The sequence below is a fragment of the Aquarana catesbeiana genome, linkage group LG03 (assembly GCF_042186555.1).
Source record: "Aquarana catesbeiana isolate 2022-GZ linkage group LG03, ASM4218655v1, whole genome shotgun sequence".
In the NCBI taxonomy this organism is placed as follows: domain Eukaryota; kingdom Metazoa; phylum Chordata; class Amphibia; order Anura; family Ranidae; genus Aquarana; species Aquarana catesbeiana.
In genome coordinates, this window is record NC_133326.1 from 666,816,085 (window position 1) to 666,843,295 (window position 27,211).

General features: G+C 44.2%; 1 protein-coding gene across 1 annotated transcript in view; it reads right to left on the reverse strand.

The window, feature by feature from the left end:
* Positions 1 to 27,211, reverse strand: part of LOC141133449 (beta-arrestin-2-like) — a 105,256-nt gene that overhangs the window by 59,467 nt on the left and 18,578 nt on the right. The window contains 2 exon segments of the mRNA XM_073622832.1: positions 11,806 to 11,866; positions 13,302 to 13,332. Coding sequence (XP_073478933.1) covers positions 11,806 to 11,866; positions 13,302 to 13,332 — 92 coding nt within the window.

A 27,211-nucleotide genomic window follows, 5' to 3' on the forward strand; every position in this document is an offset into this window, starting at 1 on the left:
AAGCGTGGCTGCAACATTTGGCCAATGAAACAATAAAAAAAAAAAAAAAGAGAGCGTACAATTTGGAGACAAACTAGCAGTGATGTGTAGTAAGCCAATCCCAATCTTCACCAACTCTGTTATAAAACCACTCCAGCAACAAATCTCTCTAATAATTTCACATATAAAAGACACAATGGCGGCCAATTAGCTAAACACACACACAAAACAAACACGCCAACTGTTTACCTGTCCTAACATTTACATTTCTGTATAACCAGTTGTGACTCACAACCCCCGATGATGTCACACGTTACAGCCAAGCAGGGACATCGCTGTTCATAACCTGCAGAACAGTGCTCTGTGAGATGTTCAAAGCCTGGGATATTTTTTTTATAACCTAACCCTGCTTTAAACTTCTCCATAACTTTATCCCTGACCTGTCTGGTGTGTTCCTTGGCAGGAGGTCTTGGGAGGAATGATCAGCTGTCATTGGCTGACAGATGGTCACGTGGTAAGGGGCCTGGGATCTGTGATCAGCCAGTCTCATTGACTCACTGATCACAGAGCAGGCCCCACAGGGGGCGCACAGGCAACTCATGCACTGGAGGACGTACATGGACGCCCCCCACCCCCCCCCCCGGCAATGTAGGCCGGCGCTGTAGCCTCCTTTCAGCTATAGCGCCGGCAGGAAGAGGTTAAAGCCTGAAGGTTTTTTTTTTTACCTTCCTGCATTCTATGCAGAAAGGGAAAAAGCTTTCGCTACCCCCTCAGCCCCCCTAATACGTACCCGAGCCTGATCCTGATCCTGTGATTTGCACAAGTGTGGCTGCTGTCCTGGCTCTCTGCCTCCTCATTGGCACAGACAACAGCGGCTGTCAAATCACAGCCAGTGACAAGGAGAGGGGGCAGGGCCGAGTCCCGTTCTGTGTCTCTTACGGACACACAGAGCCGGCTTGGGAGCATGCTTTCCTGAGTGCCCCCCACAACCAAAACCTATGAAGAGAAAAGCAGAGCGCCTGGGCCTGACAAAGCAAGAAATAAGGTAAATAGTACACCTTCTAGCTTTACGTGTACACTTCAAATTTTTTAATTAAAATAATAAACACGTTAAACTTATCTGCTCAGCAATCCTCTTCCTCTGGGGTGCCCTGCAGGCGCTCCTGGCCACTGCTCTTTGGCAAGTACCCCCCAAGCTGCCTGCTATGGGGATAGTTGTGCAAGCTGGCTCCAGAGCCACCCGGTCTATGTCCATTTACACAGACAATGAGACTCGCCCCCCACCACTCCTCGTAACAGGATTTGATTGACTGCCACCAAGCTGCTCTGTGAGGAGGTAGAGAGCTGCTTCCCTCGTCCAATGCTGGATCTGATCAGGCTCAGGTAAGTATAGGGGGCCGGGGGGGGGGGGGGGGGGGGGGGGGGGATTTGCAGTATAGAAGGTTTTTACCTTAATGCATTAAAGCGTTTGTTACCCCAACACTTCATATTCTGATATGTGCCTGCTGTACCCTGTACTTGTATGAGAAAGTCTCCTGTTCTCTGTGTATTGCCTTCTTTGTGTGAAATCCTTGGTGTTCCTGCCAGTCCCTCTGCTTCCCTATTAAAAACTGACCACACCAAGCAGGAAAAGCACACTGCGATCAGTTCTCTAGCTATGCTGGGAACTCAGGGTGCGCTCATCCAATGATGAGACTTTTCCTGACACGCCCGCTGCACAGCCATTCACTAGGAAGCTCAGTGTTGCGCTGCGGCTTCTCCTCCCCCAGCTCTTATGCAGCTGAGAATAGAGGGAATGTGATCCCTTATAAAAAAGGGAAAAAAGAGATTTATGTTTTTTTTTTTTTTATAACTATACAAAATATTTTGCCTTTCATTTCTATTTTAAACTGAATGGGTTGTTTTACAAGGCGATCATTTACAATCACTTTAAAGGGTAAAAAAAACATAAGGCTTTAGAACCACTTTAACAAGCAGTTAACCCTTGCAGTGCTGGGGGGGGCAAGGGTATTTTTATGATGCAGTCCCAGAGTTAATCATTACCATCACACTGCACATAAATATACAAGTGCGTGTGAAAACGTAGGATCACAAAATATAAAAGCTGCATCAGATTGTCCAGAAGACAGTGGCTGGCCTTGTTTGCCTTCGATTTACAACAGCAATGTATAAAAGAAGGATGCAGAGACATTTTAACAATAGAAGAGTCGAAACTAGTTATAAGATTCTGACAAGGTGGTATAGAGTACCTAAGACATTACACCGTATTTTCCCACAAGTGCCCGATACATGTTGGCGCAGCAACGTTGGGCAAGGTACCATGTTGCACATTTTCTGGGACTGCCTGAAAAATGAAATCATTTTCACAAGAGGTGTCCAGCACTATTAAGGGTCCGACTAATGTTGATCTAGCGGACAATCCTGCGGCATGCTTGCTGCACCTCACGCAGCGGCCCATTAAAAAAATAAAAGGCGTCTTTTATCATAAAGCTCTTAAATGCGGCCAAGGCGGGCATTCCCTTGTGCTGGAGGTCTGTGCAACTGCCCATGAGGTCTCTAAAATCAATGAACTCCGGGACATGGGGGACCTTTACGGCTAGTCGGCTACCATCCGCAATCGGGAGGAGGTCTTCCGTGACACGTGGAGACCGTGGCAACACTTCTTCTTCACTAATGCTCGCCTGCAGGGGTGATTTCTCTAGGACTGTTGCTAGGCTCTGGGTGAGAGAATCAGTCCATTTCTCTTGGCTCTCCAAGTCCTTGTCTTTTGTCTCTTTGTACATGGTTTTCTCGTCTTTGTTCCCATCCATTTGTCCTGTCCTTTTACCATTACTGCTCTCTCCCCTTCTGTGTGTACACATTCAGCTCGGAAGCCGCTCCCTTGTAGTTTTCTTGCTGTGCATATATGTATCTGACCATATAGGATAGAATCGGTCTTTTTACCGAGTTATATTGGCCGCCGGGGGATTCCCCCTGACCTCGGCATTTCTCATTCTTTATCTCACAAGGTTGCATTATTACGCTTGGGGCTTTTTACACAGACTTGGAAAGTTGGGGATAATTACTATTACGCCCTCCCAGTCAAGAATATTTAGAATGCCATGAAGCTTGCCACACTGTGTACGCTTTGACTCTGTTAAGTTGCCTTTGAAGCTAATGCAGATATTTATTATTTGTTTTTAGCATACGTATGTCATTGTATCTAGCCTTACCCATAACTTAAAGTGACACTAAAGGCTGGTTTTCTTTTATTATTTAAACAAACATATCATACTTACCTCCCCTGTGCAGCTCGTTTTGCACAGAGTGGCCCCGAACCTCATCTTCTGGGGTCCCCCGGCGGCTCTCGCGGCTCCTCCCCACATCAGATAACCCCCTAGGGGAAGCGCTCTCGCGGGGGTTACCTTGCGGGCGCGCTCCCGAGTCCAGCATTTGGCGTCCATAGAGGCCGAATGCAGGACTCTGCCCCGCCCCCCGCGTCATTGGATTTGATTGACAGCAGCAGGAGCCAAAATCTGCCCTGCTATCAATCTATCCAATCAAGAGCCGAGAACCCCGGGCAGAGAGAGAGCGCGTCCCCGTGGGACAAGTTCGAGGGTTCAGGACAGTAAAACAGGAGGGCTGGGGGGCCGGTCACTGCCAGGTGTTTTTTTCACCTTAATGCACAGGATGCATTAAGGTGAAAAAACACGAACCTTTACAACCCCTTTAAAGCGTTTAACCCAAAAAAAAAAAAAATTGGATCCTGTTCCTTTAAAGTGTTTTATACAGCACAGCGTTTGTGCTGTGTATATTTGGCCCCCCATAAGACCTGAAATACCTGGCTGATCCTGCCTGGCCATGCCCTCCCCCCTTTAAACTGACCACGGTGTAGCATGGCTGAGCCACCCACCCTCCCCCTCTCTTTCTGCCGCTATTAGTAGGCATTAAAACTTGAAAAAAAACGTAATGCCAGCCCCTCTCTTGTACCCGGGTATAACACTCATTGTTAGTTTATGTGGAAAACAAAGCTTCTAAATAACATGTTTGCAGATCTCTTCAGAGTGGTCACGTGACTCCCGGGCCGCTCTCCGCCCCATCGAAGAGCTACAGCGGGAGGAGCCGAGCAGTCAGCACAGCAGTCACATGACTCCCGGGCCGCTCTCTGCCCCATCTAACAACTACAGAGGGAGGAGCCGAGCGGTCAGCACAGCAGTCACGTGACTCCCGGGCCGCTCTCCGCCCCATCTAAAAGCTACAGCAGGAGGAGCCAAGCGGTGAGCACAGCAGTCACATCACTCCTGGGCCGCTCTCCGCCCCATCTAACAACTACAGAGGGAGGAGCCGAGCGGTCAGCACAACAGTCACGTGACTGCCTGACCGCTTTCCGCCCCATCTAAGAGCTACAGCGGGAGGAGCCGAGCGGTCAGCACAGCAGTCACATCACTCCTGGGCCGCTCTCTGCCCCATCTAACAACTACAGAGGGAGGAGCCGAGCGGTCAGCACAGCAGTCACGTGACTCCCGGGCCGCTCTCCGCCCCATCTAAAAGCTACAGCGGGAGGAGCCAAGCGGTCAGCACAGTAGTCACATCACTCCTGGGCCGCTCTCTGCCCCATCTAACAACTACAGAGGGAGGAGCCGAGCGGTCAGCACAGCAGTCACGTGACTGCCGGACCGCTCTCCGCCCTATCTAAGAGCTACAGCGGGAGGAGCCGAGCGGTCAGCACAGCAGTCACATCACTCCTGGGCCGCTCTCCGCCCCATCTAACAACTACAGAGGGAGGAGCCGAGCGGTCAGCACAGCAGTCACGTGACTCCCGGGCCGCTCTCCGCCCCATCTAAAAGCTACAGCAGGAGGAGCCAAGCGGTCAGCACAGCAGTCACATCACTCCTGGGCCGCTCTCTGCCCCATCTAACAACTACAGAGGGAGGAGCTGAGCGGTCAGCACAGCATTTACATGACTGCTGGGCCGCTCTCCGCCCCATCTAAGAGCTACAGCGGGAGGAGCCGAGTGGTCAGCACAGCAGTCACGTGACTCCCGGGCGCTCTCCGCCCCATCGAAGAGCTACAGCGAGAGGAGCCGAGCGGTCAGCACAGCAGTCACGTGACTCCTGGCCGCTCTCCACCCCATATAAGAGCTACAGCTGGAACTCCCGGCTGACGTCAGCGGGAGACCTCGACTCCTCCCGCTGAAGCTCTGGATCATAGTAGAAGAGCGGCCCAGGAGTAACGTGACCGGCCTAAAGAGATCTACAAAAAAAAAAAAAAAAAAAAAAAAAAAAAGTATATAGAAGCTTCATTCACCACTTCATTCACACTGTTTTTTATAGGTGGATATAAGAACGGGGCAAAAAAAAATAGGTTAATGAACACTTTAACTTGTATAATGCAACTGCTGGTTAAAATAAAGCAATTACAAAAAACAATAAATAAAAAACAATAGAAGAGGCAAAAATTAGTAACTAAAAATGAGAAGTCTGCCTGAAAAGCTTAGGATAAAGAAGAACCTACAAATCCAGAATGCAGAGCGGCCATTCACGGGTTGATTTAAGCCTGCGGCACGGAGCTCAGCCGCTGCTCACAATAACAGATGAGCATCTGCAGCAGCCACAAGGCCTATTCCCAAAGCAAGCAATCCTCCTCCCATATGCCAACTCTCCTCAGGGATAAGAGACGCAAAGAGGAACTCCAACGCCAAGTAGGCAGACCTCCTGTATTCTGTCCAGTAGAGCCTTTTCCTTTCGCCAGACTCTCTGCAATCCTAGAATAAATATTACTTTCCACTCTTCTCTTATTGCCCTCTTTCCAGCTCTGCAATCGTAAACGTCACACAGACAGGAGCCGGGAGCAGGAGCCGCTTTGTTTAGACTCCCTTTTGTAGTCCTTAAAGCTGAATTCCAGGCATTGATAACTTTTTATAGAAATGTCAGGAGACCATGTCACTGGAGACCTCAAGAGCTTTAAACTAGCCAATCAGCTTCCACCCATAACAAATACTCCAAGCGATGATATTCCCAGGCATTGGAGATCAGTTTGAGCTTACACGTTCTGAGTCTATAGAAAGATCAAATATTGCTTAACAAAAAGCCACAAAGACTAATGTCACCTTTTCTGATACTGTACTGGGGGGGGGTTCTATCATGTGTTCAGTAGAAATACAAATCATTTCAACTAAGATAATAGCTTAGAAAGGATTCCCCAGAAGGCTCAGCCCCCTAATCCAACAACAATCAGATGTGAAAGGAGGAAAAAAAAAAAAAAAAAAAAAAGAAGAAGTGCATTTAAATTGTTTTTCACACCTGAAGTGATACTAAAAGCTTTTTTTATTTTGTTAGAAAAGAAAAAAAAAAAAATATATAAAAAAAGAAATGAAGAGCTTACACTTACATGTGATTTTGCACAGAAAAGTCCCTTAACTCCCCACCGGCGCTTATCCATTCCTCTCCCCTTGGGGCAGGAGCAAGCAAGCCAAGTCCTAAAGTCCCTGAGCCAGGCTGTGTGCATCCATAGACACACACACACACACATACATACAGCATTGTAAGCCATGCTGACAGCAGTAGGAGACCATGACAAGATTCTGCTAATATTCAAGTTTCAACTAAGGCCGGCCATACACGGTTCGAATCTCGGCTGGTTCAGCAGGAAGCAGCTGAGATTCAAACCACGTATGGGGGAACTGAACGTACCAAGTTCCTCACAGTGGACACTGACAGCTTATATCTCTGCCATAACTTTTTGTAGCCTTCTCCTAAACCATAATGTAGAACAATCCTTGTTTTCAGGTCATTTGAGAGTTGTTTTGAGGCCCCCCCATGTTGCCACTCTTCAGAGGAGAGTCAAAGAGAACAACAACTTGCAATTGGCCACCTTAAATACCTTTTCTCATGATTGGATGACCTGTCTATGAAGTTCAAGGCTCAATGAGCTTACTAAACCAATCGTGTGTTCCAATTAATCAGTATATCAAATCAAATTTATGCACCTGTCTAATTTCGTTTTGATGCATATTGCACATTTTCATGTTAATCCAATACTGAAATATTACTGTGTCCTTCAGTTATTTGATAGATCAAAATGAAATTGCTGATCCAAACACCTAAATATTTATAAATGACAATCACGGAAATTGTCAGGGGTTCCTGACGATATATATATTATATATATTTATATTACATTACATTTATTTACACACACACATATACACACACATACATACATACGATATGAGTAATATTATTACTTTCACGGTTTCACAGTATAAATGAACACCTTATAGTAGTGATTATCTGTTCTTTTTGTGCTATAAAGATCTAATTTTATTTTTAACCCCATTATGACAGGCGATTAAATAAATTAATAAAATGTATGCTGCGGCTACTAAAACGTCTTAGGCCTGGTTCCCACCTATGCGTTTTTTGGTGCTTTTTGCAGAAAACGCACTACAGTTCATTTAACATGGTTTCCTATGGGACATGTTCACATCTATGCTTTTTTTCAGCCACTGCGTATTTGGAAAGGGTTCAAATGCAAAACATTTTTTTTTTTTGGTTCAATAGACCTCAATGGAGAACGTGCAGTACAGCATGTAGTGCGTTGTTTGCGCAATTTGCATTTTTTAATCTGCACGACAACAAAATGGCCAATAAACAAAGAATAAAAGATGCAAAACGCAAATCGTAAATTTGAAAAAAAAAAAAAAAAAAAAAACACGCACAGCAAAAAGCATTGCAGAAACAGATCAAAAGCAAAACTGCAGGTGTGGACCGAACCTTATGCTGGCCACAAACACGTATCGATTTTCGGGAGAGAATATTCATACATCTTTGTACATTCGCTGAATGAAGGAATGTCTTTTGAAAATTTCTCTTGCTTTTAACATTCAATTTTAAAATTAATGTAATTTCTGAACGAAAACCACATACACTGCCTGAAAATGACTTTGACCAAGAAGTTTTCTATTCTGCTCCTTCAAATTTTCCCATCACTGTGGTAGAAAAGGAACGTCACTTTGACCCCCATTAATGATTAGAAAATCAAACAAACATTCTTAAAATAATTTTTTTTTTTTAACCCCATGCCGACCAGCCGCCACAATTGTACTGTGGCAACATGGCTCGGCTGCGCGAATCGCCGTCATGTTACGTCGGTAACATAGACGGCCACTAGGGGGCGCGTGCTCACGGAGCCGATGCGAGTGCCCGGCGGTCACGATCACCACCGGACTCCCGCGATTGCTCGGGGCACACGGAGAACCGGGATCTGTGTGTGTAAAACACACAGTTTCCGATTCTCTGAGGGGAGAAGTGACAGATCTCGTCTGTTCATACTCTGTATGAACAGCGATCTGTCATCTCCCCCTGCACAGTACCCCCCCCCTTCAGTTAGAACACACAATAGGACACACTTAACCCCTTCACTGCCCCCTAGTGGTTAACCCCTTCACTGCCAGTGACATTTTTACAGTAATCAATGCAATTTTATAGCACTGATTGCTGTAAAAATGCCAATGGTCCCAAAAATGTGTCAAAATTGTCTGACGTGTCCGTTATAATGTCGCAGTCCCGATAAAAATCGCAGATCGCCGCCATTACTAGTAAAAAAAAAAAAAAAAAAAAATAATAAAAATGCTATAAATCTATCCCCTATTTTGTAGACGCTATAACTTTTGCGCAAACCAATGAATATACGCTTATTGTAATTTTTTTTACCAAGAATATGTAGAAGAATACATATCGGCCTAAACTGTGAAAAAAAAACAAAAAACGTTTTTTTAATATATTTTTGGGGGATATTTATTACAGCAAAAAGTAAAAAATAATGCGTTTTTTTTTCAAAATTGCCACTCTTTTTTTGTTTATAGCGCAAAAAATAAAAACCGCAGAGGCGATCAAATACCACCAAAAGAAAGCTCTATTTGTGGAGAAAAAAAAAAAAAAAAAGACGTCAATTTTGTTTGGGAGCCACGTCGCACAACCGCGCAATTGTCAGTTAAAGCGACGCAGCGCCGAATCACAAAAAGTGCTCTGGTCTTTGGCCAGTTAAATGGTCCGGGGCTTAAGTGGTTAAGGAAGACATTGTTTTTGTATGGCCAGCATAAGTGACAGCAGGCGGAGGGAGCATTTATCACCTGCCTATGGCAAGGGAGTCTGTCATACATAATATATTACACTTCTGTCTGGAAATTGACAAAAAAAAAAAAAAGTGTAATTTATTTTTTGTCTTTAAATAAAAAATTTGATCTGATATTTACCAGATTCAACCTCTAATAGTATATACAGTATATATCTCTTCTGTCTGTTATTCTCAGAGTGGATTAGAGATTTTTCTCCCTAACCAGATAGTTGGTCATTTATATTTAACCCCGGCATAGAGATATTTAAGAAGAAATTAACATTTATTTTAAACTTTACATATTAACTAAATTATACACCACACTTTGTTTTTTGTTTAAGGTTATTATCCGATTAATTGAAACAATAATATAATAAAAATAAATAATAAATAATTATGAAAATAAATCGTTAGTTTTAGCCCTACACCATGCCCAAGCATGATTGTACCCACCTCATGCAGATGCACACCATTCCCAAGTTTGAACAAACCGTGCCTGAGCCCAGGGCACAGTATGCTGAACCATCACACTAGATTTTGGGGATCAAACATGCTTGGATATGGTAGAGCGGTATAGCCGCACTGCCCCGTTGATTTCAATGGGCAGGAGCGGTGAAGGAGCGGTATACACTCCGCTCCAAAGATGCTGCTAGCAGGACTTTTTTTTACCGTCCTGCCAGCGTACCGCTCCAGTGTGAAGGGAAAGCCCTCGGGGCGCTCACATTGGAGACACAGCAGCGGCTCTTTCAGGGCGCTTTTGCAGGCGCTATTTTTAGCGCTGTGGCGCCTGCAAAGCGCCCCAGTGTGAAAGGGGTCTTAGATTGGTGCACTGAAGATTGTGGCGGCAAATGTGGGGGTCCATCAGAGGATGAAGATTTCATCTAGGAGGAGGACACAGCAACACAAGGCACACATCCTACTGAAGGCAATACCCCTTGCACTGTTTTTTTTAATTTTTCTTTTAAGCTACGCTTGAGCTTTAATGGTCACAACAGAATTAGGTTGGGCAGCCTATGGCAGTTTATGTGGGGAAAAAAAAAAAAAAAATATATATATATATATATATATATATATATATATATATATATATATATATATATATATATATATATATATATATATATATATATATATATATATATATATATATATATATATATATATATATAGCATCATATTTAATATTGTAAAGCGCTGCGTAAACTGTTGGCGCTATATAAATCCTGAATAATAATAATAATAATATTTTTGTCCATTTATATTTGCTAGGCTCATTACAATAAATATTTTTAAGAGGTGCCATGGTCCTTTAACCACTTGCCGACCGCTGAACGCCGATAGATGTCGGCACAATGGCAGCGGCGGGCAAATGGGCGTACCTGTACGTCCACTCTAATTGGCGGGGCTAGCGGGCGCATGTGCCTGCCTCGTACAGCGTGACCATGGGACCCGCGGACTCTTTGTCCCCTGGTCTCCCGGCGATCGTGTCACGGAGCTGCAGAACGGGGAGATTCCTATGTAAACAAAGCATTTCCCCCGTTCTGCCTAGTGACATGACAGATCACTGCTTCCTGTCATCGGGAGCAGTGATCAGTGTCATGTCAGTGGTAGCCCACCCCCCCCCACAGTTAGAATCACACCCTAGGACACACTTAACCCCTTGATCGCCCCCTAGTGTTTAACTCCTTCCCTGCCAGTATCATTTATACAGTAATCAATGCATTTTTATAGCACTGATCGCTGTATAAATGACAATGGTCCCAAAATAGTGTCAAAAGCGTCCGCCATATCGTCGCAGGCACGATAAAAATCGCAGCTCGCCGCCATTACTAATAAAAAAAGAAAAAAAATAATATCAACAGTGCCATAAAACTATCCCCTATTTTGTAGACGCTATAACTTTCGCGCAAACCAATCAATATATGCTTATCAAAAATATGTAGAAGAAGAATACGTATCGGCCTAAACTGAGGAAAAAAAAAATTTGTTTTTTAATATATTTTTGGGGGATATTTATTATAGCAAAAAGTAAAAAATATTTTTTTTTCCAAAATTGTCGTCTCTTTTTTTGTTTATAGTGCAAAAAATAAAAACCGCAGAGGTGATCAAATGCCACCAAAAGAAAGCTCTATTTGTGGGGAAAAAAAGGACGTCAATTTTGTTTGGGTGCCACGTCGAACGACCGCGCAATTGTCAGTTAGAATGACGCAGTGCCGTATCGCAAAAAAAATGCTCTGGTCATTGGAGCAGCCAAATCTTCCGAGGCAGAAGTGGTTAACCATGTGGTTATTGCAAAAAGTGCTCTGGTCAGGAAGGGGGTAAAATCTTCCGGGGCTGAAGCGGTTAATGAATACGTGCAAAAAAAAAAAAAAAAAGAAGAAGACGACAGGTTTCCCTCACAGTATCACCTTCACCCCCCAAAGCAAAGTCTTGAACTTGCCTGGCCACATGCCTATCAGTATCACATTGTGCAGCCCACAGGCAGCCGCACAGCTGCCACCCTGCCGGTCCCCAAACGATTTCTTCATACATGCTGGAAAATTGCATCCATTCCTATGAAGAGTCTGTCTTGGTTGGGATGCACAATACCCTTAGCACGCACCTGGCAGGTGTGTGGACAGGTGAGTATAAGACTATAATTACAAGATAACTGTACGAAAGTAAAATAATCCTTTAATAACTACAAGAAAAAGCACAAATCTTTTGAACTGCATTAGATCGAGCACTTACCAACTGGTTCCACGCGATCTAGGTGATCCACAAAATCTCGTTTTCCCAGGTACACTGTAAGCTGCAGGGAAAAAAAAAAAAAAAAATAGGGTTCAGTCCCAGAATACTTGAGCATCAATATTTCTGCCCCTCTTCCTCCTGAGCAGTGCCCCCTGTACTATTCCCCCACCCCAACACCCTCATTACCACATTGCGCATTTGTTTCTTGTAGACCGTGATGCCGCGGGATACATCACAGCGGATCCGTTCCAAATCGGACAGGTCCACATTGTCAGCCTCCTCTCCAGCCTGCATTGCTTGTATCTGTATTCCTTCCTATGTTTGCATCTCCCTAAACCCTTCACACCTCAGGGAGACGCTTCTGGCCCCGGGAGACACACTTCCACCTGTGATTGGTGGAGGACAGGGGCCGCAGCAACTATGGTGACACAAACAGTACTTTAACCCCTGCATCTCTGCAAATGGTACCTTAACCCCTTCCTCGCCATGTATGCTGGAAGAGGCAAGATACTGGGACATAGAGGAAAAGAGGCGCCTCTCAGTGAAGACTGTCATTTAAATGGTACATAAGTGTAATATAAACTCAAAATTGGGGTATGAGGAAACATTAGGTTCACTTATAGCTTGGTACAGGCACTCTTTTTTTTTTAAATCACATTCATTTTATATTTCTCTGCCACCTCTGTTCTAAAAATTTTTTAATTATTAATTCGTAATTGTCATGCAATAGTGGTAAATGGATGTATTTACTGCATATTTTTATATATGATGTTTATATAAACATATGTGATGTCATTTGATGCATATTCTGTCTATATATGTATCACCCGTATCAGTATTGATGCAAGGAGTTTTATCCATTTTTATTATTTAAATGTGGGAGAGGAATTAGCACTCTCTCCACAAGATGGCAGTATACCAAGGCCCATATAAAGCTTTTTTTTTTTTTCAGACGACGTCACTTCAGCTCAGCTGGACCTTTCTAGTGTGCATGATCCGAAACGCGTCGAGAGCACACCAGTGACGCCATCGCACCCAATGTTGCGTTCCAGCCCCCTCCATCGAGCTCTAGCTGCTCTCCAAGCCTCCTTCTCGATCCCACCGGATCGCAAAGCAACCTGCGGGGCCAGGACAGTTACCACGACAGGTTGTGTGAGCCGCAGGAACGTTAAACAACCGGGACAGATATCAGTGTCTTACTGGACTAAGATGTGTCTGTTTCCTCATACCTCAATGTGAGTTTATATTACACTTATGTACCATTAAATGTTACAGTCATCACTCAGAGGCGCCTGTTTTTCTCTCTTTTTCCGCATGTTTGGAGTTTGCTTCCACTTCCCCCAACAAGGCTGGCCCTGAAACAGTGGACTGTTCTCCCATTATACTGAGCTGCTTGCTCAAAAGACTACTGATGGACTTTTGTATTTATTTGCACACTTATCTAGCTGCGCCACTACCCAATCTTTTTGTCAAGATACTGAGACATGACCACTTACCTTGCAGTTTGGGCTGGATTTCTTAAATACTCTGTAAAAAAAGAAAGACAAAATGATAAGCTGTTGCAGTGTACATTCATAGGGCTTGAACAAACTGTCATGTTTTCAAATCTTTCCCACGTTCTATTTCAGGACAGACCAAAAAAGTAGGATCTATAGAGATCAATGATCATTAACCAGCGATGGAATTCCTGCTCCACATAAAAGCCAAACATACAGGGACTCACATTACTAGAAAAAAGGTTTAATAGTGATACAGAAATCAGGACATGTACATTTATTGGGACAGTTCAACAAAAGTTAAATAAATATTTCTGCATTGAGTAATCATCACTATGGTAGAGGCAGGCCACTCCCACCACTGCATCCCTTCCCAGTGTCACCATCACTAGGGAAGAGGCAGGCCACTCCCACCACTGCATCCCTTCCCAGTGTCACCATCACTAGAGAAGAGGCGGGCCACTCCCACCACTGCATCCTATTCCAGCGTCACCATCACTAGGGAAGAGGCGGGCCACTCCCACCACTGCATCCTATTCCAGCGTCACCATCACTAGAGAAGAGGCGGGCCACTCCCACCACTGCATCCTATTCCAGCGTCACCATCACTAGGGAAGAGGCTGGTCACTCCCACCACTGCATCCTATCCCAGCGTCACCATCACTAGGGAAGAGGCAGGCCACTCCCACCACTGCATCCTATCCCAGCGTCACCATCACTAGAGAAGAGGCGGGCCACTCCCACCACTGCATCCTATTCCAGCATCACCATCACTAGGGAAGAGGCAGGCCACTCCCACCACTGCATCCTATCCCAGCGTCACCATCACTAGGGAAGAGGCGGGCCACTCCCACCACTGCATCCTATCCCAGCGTCACCATCACTAGAGAAGAGGCGGGTCACTCCCACCACTGCATCCAATCCCAGCGTCACCATCACTAGAGAAGAGGCGGGTCACTCCCACCACTGCATCCAATCCCAGCGTCACCATCACTAGAGAAGAGGCGGGTCACTCCCACCACTGCATCCTATTCCAGCGTCATCATCACTAGGGAAGAGGCGGGTCACTCCCACCACTGCATCCTATCCCAGCATCACAATCACTAGGGAAGAGGCAGGCCACTCCCACCACTGCATCCCATTCCAGTGTCACCATCACTATGGTAGAGGCAGGCCACTCCCACCACTGCAGCCTATCCCAGCATCACCATCACTAGGGAAGAGGCAGGCCACTCCCACCACTGCATCCTATCCCAGCGTCACCATCACTAGGGAAGAGGCTGGTCATTCCCACCACTGCATTCTATTCCAACTGCCCAGTGTCATCATTACTAAGAGGCAGGTCGCTCCCACTACTTCTTCTTATCCCAGAGTCATCATCACTAGGGAAGAGGCAGGTCACTCCCACAACTGCTACTTACCCCTAATGAAGATGCACTAGTAGGGGGTAGAAAAGGAGGGAGCGCCCCAATCTCCAATGAGATGCAAGTCGAGAGGTAAATTTGAGGTCATTTTTTGAAAGTAGCAACTATTGGTCAAAACCAAAAACGCATTTCGGGGGGGAAAAAAAAAAAAAAAAAGACTCCCTCTTCCTCAGGGCTGCTGTTGTCTGCTGATAGTGAAAGATCAAAATGAGTTCAATGCTGCAAACACAGCGAACACATAGCTTCCTGATTTTGGTGTCACAGACACACTCATTTGGGATCTTTCCCCATTCCCCATCAGCAGACAGCAGCAGCCCTGAGCAAGGGGGAGTCTTTTTTTTTTTCCCCCAAAACACGTTGGCTTGACCATTTGTTGCTACTTTCAATAAACGACCTCAAACTTACCTCTTGACTTGCATCACATTAGAGATTGGGCGCTCCCTCCTTTTCTACCTATACAAGTTCATGTGGAAACGACCCAAAGGCAGCGGCCCAGGCCCCCCAAAAAGGGCTCGCCACCTTTTGGTGTAGTGGGGCAGAAAACATCAGAAGAGAACTCTTCCAAACCGCCCCCCACCATCACCTAACCATTGACCTACAACTGATTGAGTCAGTCCAGCGCAATCTCTAGTCCTACAGAAGCCAATTTAGATGCAGGCACCCTCAACTGAGGAAGAGGCAGGTAACACTCGTAAACTGCCTTTTACACCAGCACTGTAAACACTGAGGAAGAGGCAGGTCACTCACTACTGCCACCTACCTCAGCTGCTCAACGTTGTCACCAGTGAGGAAGAAGCAGATCACTGCCACATCTGCCCCTTACCCCCAGTGGCCCCAAATCCACACCGATGAGGTAGAATGTTGGTATACAGCCCATTTAAGCCTATGGGTAGATTTCAAAAGGAGGAGGTCACAGCTCTGAACCTGAGATAAGTAAACAGGCGTAGGTAGATGGGAAGGAATGGGGCATTTAGGAGGGTAACCATAAAAGGCACTGCTACTTGTTACCCTTTAAGTCCCTAGCACCACCCCCAGAATGGACATTCCCACCACCTCCATTGCCCACTCACAGAGGCTGCAATTCCAGTATGATCACATCAGGACCAAGACAAGGTGTAAAAGAAGGCGCTTTTGGGCAATTATTTGAAAATGTAAAAGCACAACAACATTACACTTCCAATGCAGTAACAAATCGGGGTTCTTTTGGCCAATAGCTGCCTTAGGGAACTGATGTGACAATCGGATTATATCAATTTCAAACAATCATTTCTTGATGACTGAAAAGGCAAAACCGCCCACTGCCGAAAGAGCTTAGAGATACAATCGTAACGTTTGACTTATTTCCACTAATCTGGGAAATCATCTAACAAACTATTTTAGAAAAATCATGTGAGAGCTAAAAAAAAACAAAAATTCAGTAGATATATACGATATGCAGAAATAAGACTTGCAGACCTAGAAAATTGTGGCAGGTAGACTTGTTCATCTGCTGATCAAGCACAGATAAGCCGACACTGAATAAAAGAGATTTACCCAAAAGTGCTAAAAGTGATTGTAAAATGGTCGACTTTTTTTTTTCATAAATAGCAAACATGTTATACACAACGGCTCTGCGCAATGGTTTTGCACAGAGCATCCCCGATCCTCTTCTGGGGTCCCCCACTGGCGCTTCTAGCTCCTTCCCACCGCCGAGCGGCCATCATAGCGGGCTTGTGCATGCTCGCTCCCGAGCTCGGATTGGTGTATCCAGAGCATGACACAGCCCCATCCCCGCCCCCTCCTCACTGGCTGTGATTGACAGTAGCAGGAGCCAATGAGGAGAAAGAGCCAATAGAGACGCTGCTATTGTGAACATTGCTGGATCGAGATCAGGCTCAGGTAAGTATAAGGGGGGGGGGGGGGGGGAGGGGAGCTGCACTCAGAAGGGTTTTTACCTTAAAATGCAGAAAATGCATTAAAAAGATAATAAACCTTCTGCCTATAGAACCACTTTTACCACTTCAATACCGGCACTTTCCCTCCTTCCTGCCCAGACCAATTTTCAGCTTTCATGAGTGCGAAACGCGTCAGTTGAGCCCTGTACATTCCTGTTGTAGTTTCCTGTATACTCTGTGATCCAGCTTTTTATAATAAAGGCACTTGTTATCTTGTCCGGTGTGCAGCATCCAGATCTCTTCGCTCACTTCTGCTCAGCTTTTAGCACAGTCGCACTTTGAATGACAATTGCGCAGTCATGCAACACTGTACTCCAACAAAATTTTTATCATTTTGTTCCCACAAATATAGATTTCTTTTGGTGGTATTTGATCACCACTGTGGTTTTTTTTTTTTTTGCTAAACACATAAAAAAAAAAAAATTTGAAAAAAAAATAAAAATAAAGTTTGTTTTTGTTATGAAATTTTGTAAATAAGTATCTTTTCTCCTTCACTGATGGGCGCTGATGAGGCGGAACTAATGGGCACTGATAGGCGGCAGTGATGGGCACCGATAGATGGCTCTGATAGGCAGCACTGATGAGGAGGCACTGGCAGGCTTTACTGCTGGGCACTGACTGGCACCGCTAAAGTTCATACCTGTTGGTCCTGGGTGCCATCCCTAGTGGCCCTGGATGGGCATCTATGGTCAGCATCCCTGGTGGTCCAGGGTGGGCATCCTCAGGGGGGCTGCGCTGATAATCAATCGGACGATGGGCTCTCCTATACTGGCGTCCATTAGACACGATAGAGGAAAGGCTGATATACGGCTTTTCCCGTTTACACTGTGATCAGCTGTGATTGGACACGGCTGATCACGTGGTAAAGAGCCTCTATCAGAGGCTCTTTACCCAGATCGGAGATGCGGTGTTGTCAGACTGACACCACATCAACGATAGTCGCGGGCGCGCGATCGCGGGTTATCCTGATCACGTCATGTGACGTCCGGTCAGGATAACAGAACCACTTTGCGCACTTCATATTGCTATATGGTGGGAAGTCGTTAAAGCTGAACTCTAAGACAAAAAAATTTAAAAAAAAAAATACAAAAACGGTAGATCTTTATTGGTCTACACATTTTGTATTATTTTTTGTAAAAATAAAAGTCACTCTTGCTGTAATACTTGACTTTAATCTGGAGCGGTCTTCCACAATATTACCTTTCCGCCTATAGATACGGCCAGACAAGAACGTCTGTCATGGGCACACCAACTGGTGAGGATGGGGGGTGGGGGGGGTTCAGGCCTCAGTGCAGGGCCCAGGCCTTGAGCATTAGTTAAAGTGATTATAAACCCTCACATATACCCAGTGAAGTGACTGGTCTCAAGTGATACACAGAGCTGAAGCAGATCTTCCTACATAAAAAGCTGCATCTGTTTATCTGCAGTCTTCTCTACATCAAAAGTGCAGACTTTAGAAAACTTGTCTAAACAGTCAGAAAAAAGGGAGCGGGGAGCTGAAATTACACACTGCAGAACTCCACGAGGAGAGCTCCGATAGCTGATTGGAGGGAAGGGACACACCCTCCCCCCCTTCACACAGCACACAGGAATAGTGCTGGGGCTGTCAATCACAGGCTGTGTGCTGGAGATCCCTCCCCTGTTATCTCTTGGTGTCAGGAAAACTTGTCAGAAGTGATTCATGCAGATAGCAGAGGATTGAAGCAGCAGACACATGGGGGGGGGGGGGGGGGGTATTTACTAAAGGCAAATCCACTTTGCACTAGAAGTGAACTGCAATTGCACTTGAAAGTGCAGTCGCTGTAGATCTGGAGAGGACATGCAAGATAAATAAAAAAAAAAAAAAAAAAAAAAAGCAGCCTTTCAGCTTGCGCATGATAGGATGATAAAATCAGCAGATCTTCCCCTCAGTTCTGATCTTCCCCTCAGATCTACAGCGACCGCACTTCCAAGTGCATTTGTAGTGCAAAGTGGATTTGCCTTTAGTAAATAACCCTTTAGTGTCTTTAATGGAGACAAGTACACTCTATGGAGGGATATTTGTTCAGATTTCATGTCTGAGGTTTACAACCACTTTAGAGGCTCTCCTGGGACAGTATTGCAGCATGTAATGTGGCGGCACAGCTGCTGCCTGCTGACAGTCCCAGTTAAAGGACAGGAATAGGGAGGAAGTGTTCACATAACGACTTCCCCAAAAAGATGTATTTTTATGCTTTCTCAATCATTTGAAAATGTAAACAGAATTTTCTAATGTGGAGACTGTACTGCAAGAGCACTTCTAGTTTATCTAGGCTTGACACCCATCTGAACAACAAGCAGATGTTACCTTCACTGAAAAGTGCCTGTCAAAATAATCAGAATTATGGGGTTTTTTTGGTAACACTGTAAAATTTAAATTAAATAAATAAATAAAAAAAGTTAAAACCTGTGCCCTATGTAACTTAAAAGGGGTATAAAGTCAGAAGGGTTTTTAATCTTATTACATTCTATGTATTAAGATCAAAAGCCTTCTGTGAGCCTCAGCCCCCCCTAACACTTACCTGAGGTCCCTCTCTGTCCAGCCATGTCCACAAGCGTCTCAGCTGTCCCAAGATTCTCCATCCTGATTGGATAAGACACAGCAGCGGCACCATTGGCTGCTGCTACTGTCAAAGTCAGCTAGCCGTTAGGAGAGAGAGGGGGTGGGGCTCTGTGTCTGAGCTGTGACTCGGCTCGGGTGCCCCCATAACAAGCTGCTTGCTGTGGGGGCGCCCGACAGGAGGGAGGGGCCAGGAGCACAGAAGAGGGACCGGAGAAGAGGAGGATCGGGGCTGCTCTTTGTAAATCCACTGCAACAGAGCAGGTAAGTATAACATGTTTGTTATTTTTAACTTTACAATCACTTTAAGATTATAGGTCTCATATGAAACAAACAATGCCAACCGACATTCTTACCACCCGACCACAAGGCCTGCTCACCGTATGGATCGGGCTTCTGATCTCTTCCTTTCACTATGATCTGAAAGCAGATCTCCAAATGAGAAAAACTATCTATATAGAAAAAAAACATATTACACACACACTGTATTAGGTACACCTTGCTAGTACCGGGTTGGACCCCCTTTTGCCTTCATTCTTCATGGCAAAGATTCAACAAGGTGTTGGAAACATTCCTCACAGATTTTGGTCCATAGTGACATGATAGCATCACACAGTTGATGCAGATTTGTCAGCTGCACAATCATAATGCGAATCTCCCATTCCACCACATCCCAAAAGGTGCTCTATTGGATGAGATCTGGTGACTGTGGAGACCATTGGAGTACAGGGACCTCATTGTCCAGTGGTGAGATGATTGGTTCTTTGTGACATGGTGTATTATCCTGCTGGAAGGAGCCATCAGAAGATGGGGACACTGTAGTCATAAAGGGATGGACATAATACTCAGGTAGGTCGTGGTGTATAAACAATGCTCAATTGGTACTTAAGGAGCCCAAAGTGTGCCAAGAAAATATCCCCCACACCATTACATCACCACCACCAGCCTAAAATAATTACAGTGCCATCATCCACATAGAGAAAGAGAAGGAATAACGTCAATTAAACAGAGTGTGTGTTTACTATCACTTTATAACGTTGTACCCCCTCCCCCAAGGTCCCCAATGGGTCACAGTCCCATTCATTACACACCACTAAAACATCCTCTATTGCACGGTTCTGCCAGTTTATTCAGCTCACAGGTATAATAATAATAAAAGGGAGCATCTTGTGCCAAGGATGACTCCCTACAGAGTGCTGGCCCTGTACTTATTACAGCAGGTCATGGTCAGGATGCACCTCTGGCCGGATGGTAGAGACACATTGACGTATATAGTCACACTGCTCTATTCAGAGCCACCTGTAATTACAGCCTAATATCAGAGTGTCACAAATAGACACATGATGAGCGTTTCCGGACTTGTGCAAGATGAGCCGAGCTTCCTTCCTGAAGAGAAGAACACCCAGAGATAGTGTGCAGGGCTCCCGGGGAGAACCAAAAGACCGGAGAGGAAAGACGGGGCTGTCGCTGACCACAAATCATGGGCTCTAAAGTGGAACTCCAACCTGCTGACGGCACGCTACAAAGCGGGCCAATCAGATACTCCAGATTGTACATAGTCAAATATTAGAATATTCATCAATTTGTTTTGGAAAAATAAATTACCGCATTGATCGGCGTATAACACGCACCTTTCAGGAAAAAAAAAAAAAACCTTACCGGTTCATTTTAAATAAAGAACTTTGAAGCAAAATAAGAGTCACAGCCTCTTCGTTGCAGCCTCTCCATTGCCCATTAATGCAGCCTGATCAGTGCCCATCTGCAGCCTCACCATTCCCCATTAATGCAGCCTGATCAGTGCCCATCTGCAGCCTCACCATTGCTCATTAATGCAGCCTCACCATTGCCCATTAATGCAGCCTGATCAGTGCCCATCTGCAGCCTCACCATTGCTCATTAATGCAGCCTCACCATTGCCCATTAATGCAGCCTGATCAGTGCCCATCTGCAGCCTCACCATTGCTCATTAATGCAGCCTCACCATTGCCCATTAATGCAGCCTCACCATTGCCCATTAATGCAGCCTGATCAGTGCCCATCTGCAGCCTCACCATTGCCCATTAATGCAGCCTGATTAGTGCCCATGTGCAGCCTCACCTTAGCCCATCATTGCAGCCTCACCAGTGCCGGATTACACAGAGCTGCAATCTCCTCTGTACCCGGCGCTCGCAGTCACACAGTCCCGCCTCCCGGCCCAGCTCCTATGATAGACAGAAGAGTGGTCCAAGGCCAGGCCAGGAGGTGGGACTGTGTATGTCAGCGCGCGGGTACACAGGAGATCGCGGCTCTGTGTAATCCAGTAGTGCACGCCCCCTCCTTCCCCTAAGAGGCAGCCAGGAATCGGCGTATAAAAATGCACACATGATTTCCCCCAATTTTCAGGGGGAAAAAGTGCGTTTTATACACCGATATATACGGAAGTTACCAAGAAAGAGGTCCTATACTATGGAAGCTGTGCCCAAAACAAGGCCAGGGGAGGGCAAAGGACTAGTCACCAGTATTGCCTGTAGGCTTCCTGAAGCTGAGGTCTTCCTCATTACTGACTTAGTCCTGTTTTCACACAGGCTTCAGCTTGCAACAGAGCAGTGTGAACAGCAAGCTTTGAACGCATTTGCAGAGCTTTCACCAATATTTGTTGGAGCTTTTAAAGTAACGTTCAACTTTTTTGTAAAATATTGAGCACAGATCCTAATGGGAGTGCTGATTGCACTTTAAACAAGCTGCTAGCAGGCTTCCAACAAGCTTCAAGAAGTTCTGAAGCCTGCTAGCAGCATGTTTAAAGTGACACTCAGCGCTCCCATTAGGTTCTGTGTTCGCCATTTACAAACTGGAGCTGAATGGTACTGTAAAAAGCTTGCTGAAAGATCTGCAAATGCTTAGTCAAAACTCACTGTTCACACTGCTCTTATACAAGCAGAAGCCCATGTGAAACAGGCCTCACTATGGCTTGTTCTGGCACTGCACTGTGTGGTGGCCATCTTCAATTGAGGCAGGGCTTTGCTTCCTCATGTCAGAGCCCTCCCACTGCCTGGTGGATTAATGACCCAAGTCACAGGATAGGTGGATGAGCACAAATCCACAAAAATCAGTAAAGCAGAAGCAGGGAGATCCTTGCACTGCTGGTTCCCAGGTACAGCCTCCTCTCCAGTAAAACCAGTGAGCAGCACAGCAGTGACATCAATAAAACTCACTCCAAATCCAATCGGATTAGCACTCGGAGGCTGCTGTGCCTTAGATAATCTCACACTGCAGATATACAGCTATGAGACTACAGCCCAGGCACAGGTCAGGGAGTACATACCTATTTTTCAAAGTGAATTAAAGAAGAACTCCAGTATGTTATAAAAAAAATTAAAAAATAACTGTATACTACTAAACTGTAGCTGCTGCCTTTTAATATACAGACACTTAACAGCCCAGGGACCAGCGCTGTCAACATCTGGGCCAGTTCTTTGCTGGTCTTTGGGTCCTCGGTGCCGCCATCTTGCTTGTGGGAAGCCGGCTATGGTTACCTGGCATTTCACAGCCAGCTTTCATAAAATTGTTTCTTATGGTGTTTTTCTTCTTCGAACGGGCAAATCTCTCCACTGAAAGCTAAAAATTGGCCTGGGCAGGAAGGGGGTGAAAGGGCCCAGTAGGCAAGTGGTTAACGAAAATAGACCCATTTCTATACTTTCCCAATAAGATAGGAAATGTCATTTTTTTTTTAGTCTAGGTCCACTTTAAGAATAGAAGGAAAGTGTTAGGGGGTCTCCCTCCAACCATAACACCAGTATCAGGCCGTACCAGCACTTCCAGAAGAGAATGGAGAATGGCAGCTCAGTTATTTCTCCAGTGACAGACAACCTTCCCTCCTCTCCACAGCTGTGCCCTGAAAAAGGAAAACTCTTCAGAACTCCCCATCAACCACTTTAAAAACTTCCTCGGTCAGTGAGGTCACAGGAAACCTCGCTTGGCTTTATGTTTTTTGCTCAGTACAAAGTACATAGCCAGCATCAGAGGAGCTGCTGACAGACAATGTACAGAACGGTGTGCATGGCGCTGACATTCTCATGCACTCGGAACACACCCTGCACGCTTTACAGAGGATTTCACATAAAAACGGAGCATTTAAATACTAGAGAACTAAACGAGCTGCAGGACCAGAAAAGGCACCATGGACACAGAATTAACCACACACTAGAATAATATATATATATATATATATATATATATATATATATATATATATATATATATATATATATATATATATATATACACACATACATACATACACACACACACACACAAATACATACATATAAGTAGAGACCCTAGAGAATAAAATAGCGGTTGTTGCAATAATTTTATGTCACACTTTATTTGCGCATCGGTCTTTTAAACGCGATTTTGTAGTAAAAAAAAATATGCTTTAATGAATAAAAAAATAAATAAATAAAAAAAAGTTTGCCCAATTTTTTTTTGTATAATGTGAAAGATGATGTTATGTTGAGTAAATAGATAACTAACATGTCATGCTTTAAAATTGTGCACACTCGAGCAATGGCGACAAACTACGGAACTTAAAAATCTGTGTAGGTGACGATTTCAAAATCTTTACAGGTTGCCTATTTAGAGTTACAGAAGAAGTCTTGCGCTAGAATTATAGCTCTCTATCGTTTGCGGCGACTTGCGTATGTGTTCACTTCTGCGCACAAGCTCGGAGTGATGGGGCGCTTTAAATTTTTTGTCTTATTTTACGAGAGAGAGAGAGAGAGAGAGAGAGAGAGAGAGAGAGAGAGAGAGAGAGAGAGAGAGAGAGAGAGAGAGAGAGAGAGAGAGAGAGAGAGAGAGAGAGAGAGAGAGAGAGAGAGAGAGAGAGAGAGAGAGAGAGAGAGAGAGAGAGAGAGAGAGAGAGAGAGAGAGAGAGAGAGAGAGAGAGAGAGAGAGAGAGAGAGAGAGAGACCAAGCCGTGGCTCCATGTCTCCGAGAGAGAAAATATATATACACACACATATATATATAATGCCTCTTTTTTCAAAAATGCTATAATCATAATATTTGGTCAAATGTTAGAGTGTGAATAATATATATAATCTCTACACATACACTCACACTCTAACATTTGACCAAATATTATGATTATAGCATTTTTAAACAAAAAAATTATATATATACGGTATATTATATATACACATACATACACACACGACCCCTTTCACACTGAGGCATTTTTCAAGCACTTTTCCGTTAATAAAATCAATGGATGCTTTGACACTGGGGCGATGCATTGGCAGGGAGGTGAAAAACTCCTGCAAGCAGCATCTTTGGAGTATGTTTGGAGAGTTAAAAAAAAAAAAAAAAACCCTGTGCCTCTCTCCATTGAAAAGGAATGGGAAGTGCCTGAAAATGGTTCTTGCAGCACTTTGAGTCACGTGACCTTCAAAAAAAATCGCAACACTAACTTCTCAAAAGTGCTTGCCATTTTATAGGCAGGTCTCAAGCGCCTCAAGATGAAAAGGGGTTTAAGAATGATAGTTGAACAAAAAAAAAATAATAATTATATATATATATATATATATATATATATATATATATATATATATATATATATATATATATATATATATACATATACACATATACATACATTATATATATATATATATATATATATACATATACACATATACATACATTATATATATATATATATATATATATATATATATATATATATATATATATATATATATATATATACATACACACACACATATACTCACACATATATATATACACATACACACAGAACAAAAAGACAACATCATAAAATAATAAAAACATAATAAAACAGACACACACAGGTTCCCCTACTCTTAGCTCATGTCAAATATGTATACATGCAAAAACTTATTGGGCGAGTGTCAACATTGTGATCCAATAAACAAAACTAATTTCCCTTTCAAATACAGAAAGTCAAACAAAAGACCGGTAGAGTTCTGTTCAAACCGCCAGTAATGGCAATACTGAGGTGAATGCCCAGCACACACGTGTGGCCCCTGACATCGGCACATCCGGAGAGTAAACATGCTTTGGATAAAGGCCGGGACAAACATTTGCAAATCATACAGAGCAAGAGATGGCCTGAAATCCGCATGGACTACCGATCAATGCAGTCTACATATGATACTGAGGCCCTGGGCTCACCTATCCCCAGATAGATCTGCATGGAGTCTCTAGGTTCTCTTTGTGTCTATATTCTTTTTTCCCCCTTTTGTAAATTAAAAGATATTTGATTAGTGCTCTGCGTTCATCTAAAGAGGGGGAAAAAAAAAAAAACACATATACATATGAGAAAGGTGGAACAGTAAAATGCAGATTATGTCCACCTAATCTGTGTGGGTCCCTCCCTCCATCTTTTATGGCTGCTTAGTTTAAATGAAAAAAAAAAAATATAATATATAAATATATATATAAATATATATATATATATATATATATATATATATATATATATATATATATATATATATATATATATATATATATATATATATATATATATATATATATATATATATATAAAATATTCCAAGATCCTAAAGAATGCTGAATATCGCACACTTCCAGAGGACACTCATGTACTTTGCTCAGGATATATGGGGTATTCGGCATTCCGTTGGCTCATGTTGGAAGGAGTGGGACATCACCCTCTTCACAATATGTAACCCAGGGGTAAGGTAAGAATATTTACTAACGCCTCTCCTCTTCCCCCCCATACAAGGTGTCCTAAAAGTCTGGATCCACAGTAGGGATGGGCAATTTTCTAAAAATAAATAAATAAACTCGATTCATGATTTGAATCAAATTTTTCTTTTTTTTTTTTTTGGACACCACGCCGGTCCTGAGGAGCAGCGGGCAAGAGTTTTTAGGCGAGGCCGCAGCTTCGGCCTAGTCCGCGGCGTCCGGCCTTGCGGACTAGGCCAAAGCCACAGCCTCATCTATAAACTTCTATAAAATCTATAAACTCTATAAACCTCATCTATAAACATCTATAAACTCCTGCCCGCAGCTCCTCAGGACCGGCGCGGTGAAAAAAAAAAATCGATTTGCCTAAATTTTGAATCGATTTGACCTCTCAAATCGATTCAAGATTTAAATCATTTCTTTCCCCAGCCCTAATCCACAGGCACATAATTATTAGAAATCATCAATTCCATCCCCGTAACCAGTCCAGGAATTGCATTTAGAGAAGAGAGACAGTGACTGATGGTCACCAGCCTGCTCAGGGAGCTCTGAGAAGCGAGCGATCGGCGGTGTTTGATTTCTCAGTTCTCCCAGAGGGGGGGCTCTCCTTCTCTTCTGGACAGTCCCCGCCGGTGCTGTAAGCTCTTCCCTTCTTCAGGTGCCTGCTCTAGCATCCAAACATGCTCCCATTGGTTGTGCATCCATAAACACACAGAGCTGGTAAGCCACCCCCCCCCCCCTTTCCTTGGAGTTTGAGTAATGTCAGTAGTAGACTATGGCTCAGCTGCTCTCAGAGCAGGAATTGAAGGGAGCTGTGCTGGAGCCAGAGCCACTACTGCAGCAATGACATGGAGCCAGCCATTGTGGGTGGGGTGTTTATGCCTTAATGCAGAGAATGCATGAAGATTAAAAAAAGGTTTTTAGTACCACTGGAAATCGTGTTTTACAGTAATAAAGCCTAATCATTTCAATTCAACAGTACTGTCAACCAGCACAATGCATGTTGCTGGTCTGAAAACAACCCAAAATAGATGGCTGAAGACCTTTTTCAAATTACAGTGTGGGTCTGGAGAATATTTGGGCAAAATTTTTCTAATGGCCTCCTAGCTCTCCAGACCCAACATCACTCAACTTTTGTGCTTTGCAGGCATTGGAATGGGAGGTTAAGTAAAATGGCGTTCAAGGTCCCCAGACCGAACACTAATCGACTTTTTTTGCTTTGGGGTTTACTGGAAGTAGCGG